The sequence below is a fragment of the Charadrius vociferus genome, unplaced genomic scaffold, assembly GCF_000708025.1.
Source record: "Charadrius vociferus isolate BGI_N301 unplaced genomic scaffold, ASM70802v2 scaffold600, whole genome shotgun sequence".
Taxonomy (NCBI): domain Eukaryota; kingdom Metazoa; phylum Chordata; class Aves; order Charadriiformes; family Charadriidae; genus Charadrius; species Charadrius vociferus.
Window position 1 is genome coordinate 1,691,517 of NW_009646404.1, and position 12,631 is coordinate 1,704,147.

At 52.0% G+C, this 12,631-nt stretch overlaps 1 protein-coding gene across 1 annotated transcript in view; it reads left to right on the forward strand.

The window, feature by feature from the left end:
- The window catches only part of HS3ST4 (heparan sulfate (glucosamine) 3-O-sulfotransferase 4), a 174,150-nt gene extending 161,762 nt beyond the window's left edge, over positions 1 to 12,388 (forward strand). Inside the window, exon 2 of the mRNA XM_009895253.1 lies at positions 11,752 to 12,388. Within this exon, the coding sequence (XP_009893555.1) occupies positions 11,752 to 12,388 (637 nt within the window). The remainder of the gene's footprint in view (positions 1 to 11,751) is intronic.
- Positions 12,389 to 12,631: the final 243 nt, after the last annotated feature.

A 12,631-nucleotide genomic window follows, 5' to 3' on the forward strand; every position in this document is an offset into this window, starting at 1 on the left:
GTAGGGAAGGTGCTCCATCCTGCTTCCCTTCTGCTCTACTGCTGTCTGCAGTCAGCCCCGTACGGAGCATTAGCACGGGTATCCCCAGAGCCTGGAGGTGCAGGGGACACCCTTGGCTTGACCACGTCTTCTGAGCAGGCAGGGGACCAGGAGTGGGGAGAAACAGGAGCACCCTCATTCTTCAGAGGACCCACTTTGCAGAACAAGCTGCCCATGGCTGAGACACGGGTATTGGGACCCTCCAAGTTTTTCAGAGCTAGTTTGTATTTATTTGCTCATTGAATAGCTCCTGTTTGCTCCCCAAACTGTCTGAACTCCTTCTGCAAGACCAAGCTTGGAGCTTGTGGAGCTTGACGTGGTTGCATACAGTCCTCAGGTGGGCATGCTTCTTTCTGGGTTCGCTGCTTGCTTTCTCAGCCCCAGGATTTATACCAAGTCATGGACGTACAGGTCTTTTCCCTTCCTCCTATGACAGTGGAAAATGAATGAGCTAGCACTCGAGGGACTTGTACCCATGCATTGAAGGGAAACCTGGACTCAGAACAGATTACCTTGCCTTGAACATCCTCAGTCAAAGGAGGCAGGATTCACCCTGCCGCTGTCAGTGAGTCCCTGTTCCAGCATGTGTGCGAGAGGCAGGGCTCTCCGACTAGTGCTGCTTTGCTATAACTGTGATTAATACAGTAATTAAATCTGGTAGATGACATGGAGATATTCCCAGTGAATAGTATTGCAATGCATCTGTAGAGAATGGCAGTGAGGCTTAGTCAAAACAATTTTGACTGCAGTGGGCTTAGAAATATGCATTTCGAGCCTTTTTCACAACCTGTTTCATGGCTGAGTGCTGACCAACAGTAAATCTTACACTAAAATTGGAGAGATCAGGCCAAATTTATCCCTGGTAAAACGATGTCACGCTGAACACGCGTCTCTGTCCACAGGACTGAGATTGCTCTGCACAGTCGAAGCCAAGTGGTGCCGAGGGCTGTGTTTGTGAGCCCCCGAGATGGTGTGTGCTGGCACAGATGTGCCTGGCACTTCCAGCTGTGCCAGGAGCTTGCGGAGCTCTGGCGGCTGTTCCTAGGCGAGCTGCTGGGCCAGGCCAGGCAACTCAGGAGTTAGCACACCCCTATGCATTTGCCATGGCTGCTGGTGAGGAAGGCGATGGTTAAGGGCATCCCCCCCGTTAGGAAGGCAGTGAAATCATAGTGGCGCTGTCTAATCTGAGACTGTCCAATTTGTGTGTGAGCTGTGCCGTCAGGTGGGCGAGGGATTTCGGCACAAGGCAACAGCTGTACCCCAGAGGAGATCCACTTGAGGAAAGAACAGAAGAAAGCAAGGTTTAGCATTAAGATCATAATTTCAGATTGCATTGTGCAAGCATCAACAATCTATATACACGAGAGCCTTTGGGGATCACAACGCTGTAATAGCTATCCAAGCCAGCCTGAACAACGAGGGTTATTTTTAATTGCAACTGAATGGATCTAACCTTGTGATGTCTGTTCACAAAGCATTGCTGGATTAATACAGGTTCCATAGTTGCTTCTGCTAAAAGACTTTAATGGATCAGCTTAGTTCTCTGCTCCATGATTATAGCATTCTTACCCGCCTATCATGCATGAGCCAGATGGTCCCAGAGAAATCAGAGCATATTTATATTTTTGTCTGCTACTCAGCCAGCTGCCCACTGATTTTGTTGCGTAGTGGAAGGAGGAGAGGAGCCTTCCTGGGTGAAGTTCACCCACCTCTTCCCCTACCCTGGGTAGCTCCAGCGCCTCCTAAAACACGTCAGAGGAAGGATGGAAGGGTTCTCTCCCCTGGGCTGGCTGGGAGGCTCACCCGGCTGGCCGTGGAGGGCAGCCATGCTCCTGTGGCCCCAGCGTGGCACTGTCTCCTGGCATAGATTCAGCCGCTTCCCAGTGCACAGGGGGATGTTTTCAGTTCTATTGGCGATGAGACCCATTAAGAAGGTACAAGTACTAAAGAGATCCTGAGCGATGCCTATAAAACCTCTGAATCCCTGACAGAATCAATAGCGGGCTCTCAGGAGTAACTTCTTATCCAGGCCAACTTAAGCACATGCCAATGAGCCGTTAAAGATTTTGCATTTTGTGGAGATACAGAATCCTTTTCTTTGCGATTGTTGGACTCTAGACTGGGCGAGATGATGAAAAATCGGAGTAGAAATGGACTGTACTGTAAAGGCATTTTCATTGGCGTCTGGGAGGGTGGCTGGAGTGATGCTCGGAGGCGGCATCCTTCCTCCAGGCACATGCCCAGCCAGCACCGGCGGTGCCCTGCGAGCCCGCGCTGCCTGCGCTGTTGCCGGAGGGGAACTCTGCCTTTTGGGGGTGGTTGTAATGAGAGGCACAGACCTCTCTGGCCATGTCTGCGAGGAAAGCAGAGGCAGAGGAGCAGGAGAGGGAAGGTGGGGCAGGGGAGCCGTGCCCTGTGAAATGGAGGTATCGGGGCCAGCACCTGGGATGCAGCTGAGCATCCGTGATGTCCTGAGCTGTTTCACCAGCCCACAAGCAGGAGCTCCGGGCGGCCTGGGCCGGCAGCTGCCCGCTGCCCCGCTGCGCACGCTTGCCTCCTCTTGGATAACTTTGCTATTGACACAATTTCCAATTTGGCATTTCGGTTACCGTAGCAACTCGATGCTGCCATTCTCTGATCAGATCAGCTCGCAGTTAGTCAACACGGCGTTAGCACCTGCGTTGGTATGGCAACACAGGACCGTTCTCCATCCTGGCTGACACCGCTGCTGGAGGGATGGCTCCAGGCGGCCCCGGAGGGGAGGGAGCAGAGGGGGCACGGTTGGCCCTGCTGCGGGGCAGCGAGATGCTCCCAATTCCCGGCTGCTCCATACTCCCCTGCCTGCAGCAGGATCCAGGGCTGCCTCCCGCTCCGGCTGTATTGTCCCGGGCTCTGAGTCCTGCAGGGCACAGGAGAAGCTTGGCGGGGACATGGCAGGAAAGGCGGATGGTGAAGAGCAAGGAAGTGTCTTTGCAGTCTCAAACCACCACCCCTCATGGGTGTTTTGCATGGACACCAAATGGCTTTGCAAATTTGGGACAAAGGAAAGCTGCTTGTCTCCGAGGGGGAAACCAACTGTCCCAGGCAGCCCTTAATTTGGGGCGTTAAGTCCTGCAAGAGCAGAGCTCGAGTCACAGAGAAGGATGGTTCAGCCCCGTCTCCCACAGCCAGCGGAGGCACACCAGCTTCCAAACTGTGAAACTGTTTCAGTGAGTCTCCCGGGGGAGATTTGTTTTGCTTTAGCCCCAGTCTGAACTGGCACCCGCTTTTCTGAAAGTGCTTTACAATTTGCGTTTAATGTTTTTGAACAGACATGTGCAAGCCATTTGAATTAGAGCAGTATGAATCTATTAGGCAGCAACAGATGCAAGTTTTGTGTCTCTTATTAGAAGGGATTGGATTCTGAGGTTTAGTGATGTGCAAAGGATTGGACTTTGGAGAGATTAAAATTATTTTCAGCGTTAAGCACAATATTTCTAAGCTAATGCACTCAGTCTTGAATATAGATTCACAGACCAAAAAGATTATAAAACATTAAACCTATGTAAATTCAGCTGTAAATTTATGTTTGAACAAATTCAACAAGAGATTTGACTTGGGGGCTTACAGCAAATAGGTTCTGCTTTTAATGCATATTGCAGTCTTCAGTTGCAATGCCGTTCTCCCCTTGAAAGTCCCACGCCTGCTGAATTACCGGCAGGTCACAGTTGACAGCTCAAGCAATTATACCAGAATGTGTTAATAATAAAAAGGAAAATGACTTCATGTTTATCTTTTCAGAAGACAAAAGCAGATGTTTGCTCCACACTGAGGAGCAGCAGAGATGAGCTCCACGGGCAGGTGACACTGTTGCAGTACTTGGCCATCGCCTCTTTCGGATAGCAATCGTGCAAATCCATGTGCTTCTCTGTGGTTCTCCAAGACCTGGGAGTTGCTGTGAACTTTTTTTCTCTTGTTGAGAAAATGAAAATACAGTTAACAAAGACTCTTTTTGAGTGGGATTGCAGGAAACCTGTAACATCGTGAACAAGCTGCCTACACAGAGATAAATGACAGCTGTAACTGAAGGAATAAACAAGATAATCTGGATTTAAATAAACCACAAGGGGATTTTGGCAACATGCAAATTCGCAAATTTATAAAATGTATCCTTTGAAAATAAAGAGCTTGTCTGAAGCCAGCAGCTAAGAACAATTACTACAGCACATTTTCCCAATGAGGGCTTAGAGCTGGCCTTTGCCACAAACTGGAGGAGAGCGGGAGCCAGATGTCCTGTCCATTGCCGCACAGCGGCTGGGGGGCGTTTTTATGCACAGAGCAAAAAAAAACCTCGAAGAAGCAATGGCAGCAAGTCCCCGGTCCGACTGGGGAGCTGCAGGAGCGGTGGGGGTGCCAGGGGGGCACGCAGAGCAGCCTGGCCCTCCTTAGCTCCAGGCCACAGCACTGGGGGATGAGTAGGAAAGGAGAGAAATATCAAAAGCCCAAGCAAGCACCCAGTAGCACATATTTGATCATCTGCTGTGAGGGCCAGGTAATTCCTGGATCCGAGCCTGGGAATGGCAATAAAAATTTCATTTTGCCGTCGCACAGCACGGGGATGCTGCTATCATCAGGCGTGAAGAAATGACGCCCGTCCCCGTAACCGAGTGAAGAAGTCATTAATGCCAGAGGGTGGTGGACCTCCTTCTAGGGGGGAAGTGGCTTCTTGTCATTGCCTCACTTTTTCAGGTGGGTAGTGATGGAGGCAGAGGAGGGTCAGGAGGTGAGCAGAGACCAGTACCAGAGCCGTGAGTAGACGTGTCCCATTCCAGTGCTTCATCTCTGGGGCTGCTCGGTGGAGGTGGTCAGCAGCACTGGTGGTGCCTCTTCATTAACCAGCCTGGCACCAAAAGGGAAAGAAACACCGCAAGAAAAGCCAAAGTATGTCCAAGAAGCTATGCAGTCCTCCCCAGGAGCAAAGCACTGGCCCAGCATGGCAAAGAGCTCTGCAGCAGCCATGGGAGGAGAGAGATCCGGAGCATCGCATCCCACCCCAGCGTGCGGAGCTGGTTAGCATTCCATCGGCACTCGCACACAATTAGGGCAGAGCACATGGCAGCAGCTCTGTGAAGGTTACCTGCTCTGAGGAGTATTCCTGCCGTGCCAGAGGCTTGGCTGCTCCAGGTTTAACACCCTTGTTATTCTCAGCAGCAGGAGCCGGCGGTGCCACGTATAGCTCTCTGCGGCGCGCTTGGCAACAGCTAAGGCGTGCAGCAGGACGCGCTGGCTTTTGGGGCTGACTGGCTCAAGCCTCCTTCACAGCTGTGGGAGCTCAGCAAGGCAGTCCACGTGTCTGCCCAGGAAAGGCAGCACCTCAAAAGTAACTCGGAAACAGGGCAGAGTTCGGGAAAATGCATTTCTGCACGTGCGTCCCAGAGCTGCAGTAGTTCTGGTGCTGTCCAGGGCCAGGGGTGTCTCGAGGACACGCTGCAGTTCCCGGTGTTATCCTTAAAACTGTACAGCAAAAGCTGAATCTGCTTTTCCTTCTCTTTTCCCTGATCACTAATTCCCTGCTGTCTCTCCTCCGTGCCAACCTATCTATCCATTTGTCTTTATTGTGCATGGAATTAAACACAGTCCTTAAATGTGGCAACACTTTCAGATTATTAGCTCTGCAATTTCTTGGCTCCCGTTTATTGTGATACCATCATCTGAAGGGGCTGTTGTAATTAATAGTTTGTTCGTGCTTCTTTTATAAACCCCTGGTGTGTTTGGTTTATACTTGAATATCAGCCACTACAACTTGCTTCCGATGTATTGTCTGAAGCGTCCCCACCGCAGAGAAAAGGCTGAGAGGTTTGGGGTTTATTTTTGCAACAGCTTATTGAAACCATAATTTAAAGTAAAAAGCTAAGTAAGTATAATATTAAAAGCAAGACAATCGTCTTGCCCTGACCTTAGAGCAGAGGAAACCAAAACCTTGTTTACAAAATGTCCATGAAGGGGCTATTGCCATGGCAGGGCAGTGCCTGGGAGGAGAGGGAACCCCGCTGCTGGCTGTCACCCAGCCCTGCCAGCGACGGGATGGGCAGGAGCGGTGGCGCGGGTGAAGGAGAGCAGCAGTACTTCCTCTGAATTCTGATTAATTTTCATCTCTTTTAAAGCATTGTCATCTAAAACCCCACAAATCACAGGCACAATCCATAATACAAAGCAAACGGAGGCTTGTGCAAGCACCAGGTCCTTGGGAACCTGCCCAAACATCACAGTGGCTGTAGAGAGCTCGCAGAGCCGGGGAGATGCTGGTCGGGGGAAGCAGGAGCGCATGCAGCACAAATACCATCAATAACACCCTTCAGTCTGATTGTACAGCCTGAGCATCGGCACAAGGGGCAGGGGCCCAGCCAGCCCCCATTTGCTCCGATCTTTTTGTTTGGGAGTCCACAGGCACTTATTAGCAGAACAGCATCTTGTCAGCTCTGAGACATTCCAGATACAAAGATATATCACCTAAAAAAAAAAAAAAAACCCCAAAAAACCAAGCAACCCATAAGCCAGTGGCTGTGGCCAGACCAATTCACACTGCAGCCGAGGTGCTAAGGAGCAGTGAGTGGTGTTAACTAACCGCGGGAGCTCCCCCAGGGCCACCAGGTCCCCCCGCTCCCAGGAGCTCTGTGCTGCAGAGCAGATGTGCTGGTGGAGGCAGCGCTCCCGGTGTGCCAGGGCAGGGCTCTGCTGTGCCATGCAGAGGGTCAGAGCAGACGATAGCAATGGTCCCCTCGAGCCCTATTGTCTGATAGTCCAGCAGAGCTTTTAGCATCTCATAATCACCACATTTTGACATTTGACAGCCTGCTGCATGCTGCCAGGGTGTCTGACTCAGAGGAGCGTACACCAGCCAAGCCTGTCTGTGCCGGTCCTTCCTTCTGCTCAGGCAGTTGCAAAGGAAAACAGCTTATCCTGTCTGAGGCGGCACAAACAAGCGTGAGCTGCTGCTGCGCGGGTGTCGGGCTAATTGAACACCATGGGGTAATAGCGTTTTGTGCTTGCCTGGCAGTCCAGCACCATTTGCAAGGCGGAAGGACTTTCACACACTGCTACTTCTCCTGTTATCCAGGCTGCCACTGTCTTAGCTGAAAAATCACTCAACAGTCGGAGCTGCCTCTTCCTGTTCCCCGTAGCGCCACATGCCACAGGTTCACTGCAATCTCGTTGGTCCTATTTGACCCTCTTGTCTCAAAGCCCCGCTCCAAGCTCCCAGCTGGAGCAGCAGGAGCAGGAACGACTGCTGCAGGTCAACCTCCCTAAAGCATCCCCTTATCAGCTCAGGATCAAACATGCCCCTGGCCGGGAAGGGATGCTACGGGAGAACCTGCTGTGAACAGAGATCTTCAGTATTCTTGTGGAGAGGTGGCAAGGGGAGCAGTGGAGCTGGTCTTTCAGGCTTTACCGTGGTATAAAATGAAGGTTGGGATAAAGGGAGAAGGCGGAGAGCTCCGCTCTCCCACCCTGGCGGAGCAGGACAGCAGTGAATACAGAGCCAGCACAAAGGAGAAACGCTGCCCGAGCACTGAAGGACAAGTCTGTGGAGCTTGTTGCTGCTTGATGTCTTTGAGCACAGAATTTAGCAAGACACAGGAGGGACTGGACACCTCTGTGCATGTCAGCCATATCTAGAGTTGCCACTAACTACAGAGGCTGAGAAGCAATATTAAAGCTTTCTCCTTCAGGACTTCATTACGTCTTCATTGATAGGAATCAGGAGGAAAGGAGCACGGGCAGAGCGATCCCATAGTTGGTTGAGAGATTCTCAGTCCTTCCTCAGGCACTCCCATTGCGGACCAGTGTTCAAGACAGGCGACTCCCAGCCACCACCCGGGCTGCCATACCTCTGTCCCCGGGGGCTGGCACCTCTGGGACCTGGAGGTGCGCTGGATATTAGCACAGGACAGCAAGCAGCGGGGTTAAAATGTGGTCTGTGGCTAGCTCGTGATAGAATCCCTTGAAAAGGAAACGCATACAAATTACTAGCTATAAGTGATGATAAAATAACTATTTTGTGGAGCAAGGAACAGAAGAGTAACAGATTGATTTTGGTAATTAGTGGTACAATAGAAACCTGTTCTGGGAGCACCCTGGGCAAAGTCATTGGGTTGGAAGTGCCTTTATTCCCTGGTCTCAGTTCTTTGCCTGACGACTCCGTGTGCTCTCCAAGGCGATCACACAGCCCCAAGGACAGCCACAGGCGCTGCCTCCTGCACCGTTTGGCTGCCGCTCCTCCTCATGGGCTCCCACGCTTCTTCTGGAAGTTCTTCAGGGCAGGGATTGTGGCTCAGTCTGTGTGCAGTGCTCATCCCAACAGGGCCGGAAACCGCTTCCAGCCGCTGCCAAAGTGGTTTGAAGTGCCAGCCCTGGCTGGAGGTGGACCGCTCCCCCTCCTCAGCCACCAGCGATTGGCACCGGGGCTGCGAGAGCGGCCGCACAGAGCGGTGCTGTCTGCGGCAGCCCCCGCCAGCCTCCATCCCTCCTCCCGTTCATCCCCCCGGCTCTCCTCCTTCCTTCCACTGCTCTGTTGCATCAAGACCGACACCTAATTTCCATGCAGGAATTTTAGCATTTCAGTTTCAAGTTTGTTAAGCAATGTTAAAAATAAATAAATAAATAAAATAAAAATAATAATAATAAATCAAACAGGCAATTTTAAACCGCCACGCTTGTATTTTGTGGTCAACACAGAAAGGACTGGTGCACTGGAAGCTCTCTGTGCATGCAAAGGCAGAGCCTGCTGAGGGCAGAGAGCGGAGAGATTTCTGCAGTGGGTCACATCCTGAAATTGAGGGTTATCTTTGGCTAGTCGCTTTCAGAGACGTGCTGCTGACAGAATGTGATTTCTGTGGGGATACAAACACCGGTCAGAATCACGCAGAGACTGAGAAGTCAGGTGAGCCCTGGCACAGCTCCGTGAGGTTGGTGGGATGCCCTCGCAGGGTCGGCTCTCAGCTGCTGCTCCCTGACGCTGGTGCTGCCTCTGCCCAGTTGCCCGCTGCCCCCGGCCGGGCTGGCAAGCTGGTGCGTGGGTGCTGTGCAGTGCTGGGGAGGGGAACCCCTGCTCCGGCCATCAGTGATGCTCTGCTGTCCATCAGACACTTTCAGAGAGCAGCAGGGAGCACTTCTACTCTGGTCCTCCTTGGGACAACTGCTGCCTGCCCACATACTCAACTCCTGGTCTCATTTTCTGTGCACTTTCCTCACACCGCCCCCTTACACAACCTCACGCTCAGCCGAAGGGTGCCCTATTTGTACAGGAGTGAGCACCTGAGGACTCAATCCCTGATCATGCTGTGGGCCTTGCTGTGATGTGGATAGCCATACAAGATGCTGTCTTCCCACAGGGTGGTTAAATCTGGATGCTGGATCCCCCCCCCGGGAAAGCCAGTCTAATTCTGCAGCTTCTGCAGTCCTCAAGTGCTTGCATCCCTCTTAATTTGCTCAGGCTTTTCTTAAGGTAAAATACCTCAAGATGCATCGTTCCAAGTAATCCTTGCTCCTTGCATGTCACTGCTACTCAAATGGCTGATGCAAGGCAGAATCAAAGTACTGAAGTGCAGATGGGACTGAAGACAGCCCATCGCGTCAGGAAGGCAGCTCAGGTGGGACACGACCCTGGAGGGACAAGCTCCCTGGCAGGGCCAGGCCACCAGCTCGCTGGCCCTGTGACGACTGAGCTGGAGCCCTGCAGCCCCGCTCCCCTGCACACCCCCGTTGCCAGGACTCAGCTAGGGATTTTTCACCAGGAAAGATGCTGGCTGCAGGAGAGGGGGAGCCACAGGAGCCCGCTGGCCTCTTCACCCCAAAAAATGCTGAAGGCACGAGCAGCCCTGTGGCAACACCAAACCCACCTTCGCTCCTGCCTTGACCGGAGACCTGGCACCTCCTCCAGTGGCGCTTTGGCAAAACGAGCGCAGCTGGATGGATTACACCAGCAGTAAATACACAGATTACAGGGAGTTTTAAAGCGCGCCGATGCATTTAGCAGTCACAAATACAAGGCGACACTGACAGGCAAATCTAACTTTGCCTGACAGCCACTTCTGCTTGCAGACTCCGGCTGCATAATTCCTGAAATGGCTGTTTCCTGGGGCTCAACGGTTTGACGTCAGCATCACTGCGGTCGCCGGTGCCCAAGGTGCTCTTACAGAACCATTTCCAGCCTATTCACGTTGTTTCCTCACCATATGTTTGAACTAAATATAGTTGCAAAGTGAAGGGATAATCCTGCAAGACCCTGAGCATCGCCATCCTCCCTCTCTGCTGTGGGAGACTTGGCCAGTGCTGCAAGCGCTTCTCTGGAGCAGTGACACCGCTCCTCCTCCTGCCTCCCGGGCAGCAGCACCGTCAGGCACCGCGTCTTCGGGACAAATTAGCCAACAACAGGTTAAACAAACTACTCTTTGTGTGGGTGTGCCGAGGCACGAGTATTTGAAAGGCTTAAGATAAAAATATTGTTAAAACACACTTAAGAACAGTCAGTACTGTGCCTATAAAGCCTTTGAACACTGCAGGTATGGAATTCCTTGCAGGAGCACTCTGGCAGACGCAGCTGTACATGCGGGTGCCATGGCTCCGTGGCTTCCTGCGTTGTCTCCCCTCGCCTGGTCCATGCGGAAGGGCTGGGAAGGGTGGCGGGGGCTCCGTGCTGCACAGGTCAGTCCCCGCATGGGGTCACTGCTGGCGGGTGAGGCAGGGCGTTTCACGGCTTTCGGGATCCTCACTCGGGCATCTCTACTGCGGATGACAGCGGGTGGCTGAGGGGACATGGCAGCAGGGCTGGGGCTGGCCACAGCCGTGGCCACGGCACGTGTGGGAGTGGGAGGTGGGTAATGCTCGTGGCACTGCCCTCCAACATCTCCAGCACTTGGAGGCTGAGGAGGCGTGAAGGAGGCTGTCGTGCTCTTGCAGGGGACATCATTTAATACCTTCCGGCTTGCTATGATAGTCTTTAACTGGGGGCAGCTGGGACAAGCATTTACCTCTTCATTTTCTTAGATATAAATGCTATCTCGCTTCAGTTTCATTTTACAATATGGTAATATGCTATCCAGGAAAGTCTTGGTACATGCTAATTTATCCAGTAGGCAAATTCCTTTTGGCTAATAAAAGTGCTTGCACAGGAAGCTCAAAACCCAGCAGCAATTAATTATTGACAGAGCATGTGAATTAGAGATAAAAGAAAAGTCATTCTTTCTCACACACAAGATAGTAAATAAATTTAATTATTGTACTAGAAGCAAGGGATCTTATTCTGTATTAAGTTTTATTAGCTGAGACATTTAAAAGCATGTCATCATAACAAAAAGGTCTTGTGTAATCCTAACTGCACCACTCTGGTACAAGGCTCTGAAGTGAATAGGCTTAATTGAGCAAATGGAAGCAGATGGCTTGCTGAACAGACAGGTATTGTACAGGTTTATTGTCAATTAACTTTTGTCTACATATGCCTATGGCGAATTGACTGTATAATGTGTTACCAAGGCTGATTTAACACTTCGGGTGCCCACCATGTCCAGGGTCCGAGAAGAAAGCAAGCCAGAAGTGTTTTGGTCCCTGGGGCACACAGGTGTGGCAGCATCCCTCCTCCTGAACGTCCCACCAAGACCTGCATGGGGCAGGAGGAACACCGAGGTGTCTGCCCGTGCCTGGCCCCTTGCTAATCACCCCTCTGCTTCTGCGCAGGAACGTGATGCCCAAGACACTGGATGGCCAGATCACCATGGAGAAGACCCCCAGCTACTTTGTGACCAACGAGGCCCCCAGGCGCATTCACTCCATGGCTAAGGACACCAAGCTGATCGTGGTGGTGAGGAACCCGGTCACCCGGGCCATCTCGGACTACACTCAGACACTCTCCAAGAAGCCAGAGATCCCCACCTTTGAGGTGCTGGCCTTCAAGAACCGGACCCTGGGGCTGATCGATGCCTCCTGGAGCGCGATCCGCATCGGGATCTATGCGCTGCACTTGGAGAACTGGCTCCAGTACTTCCCCCTCTCCCAAATCCTTTTTGTCAGTGGCGAGAGGCTCATAACTGACCCAGCCGGGGAAATGGCCAAGGTCCAGGACTTCTTAGGCCTCAAGAGGATTGTGACAGAGAAACATTTTTACTTTAATAAAACCAAGGGGTTCCCCTGTCTAAAGAAGCCAGAGGACAGCAGCGCTCCCCGGTGCTTGGGCAAATCCAAGGGTCGAACTCACCCCAAAATAGACCCAGATGTCATCCACAGACTGCGGAAGTTTTACAAACCATTCAATGTCATGTTTTACCAAATGACGGGCCAAGATTTCCAGTGGGAGCAGGAAGAAAGCGATAAGTAGAATCACAAAATCAGGAAAAAAAAAGCTCTTTTCTTTTGAGATGCAAATCATCGTTAGAGACCCAAAACTCACTCGGGGCTAGAGGCTCAGCCATACGAGCGCAAAGCTCTTGTGCTGTCAGGGTTGCAGCCAAAACTGCCCTGTGTTTCCAGCTCTGAAACCTTAGTGACACGTCACCTCGGGTTGCACGTGGGCGTCCCCCCATGACGCTGAGGGATCAGGGGATCGGTGGGAGGAGGAGAA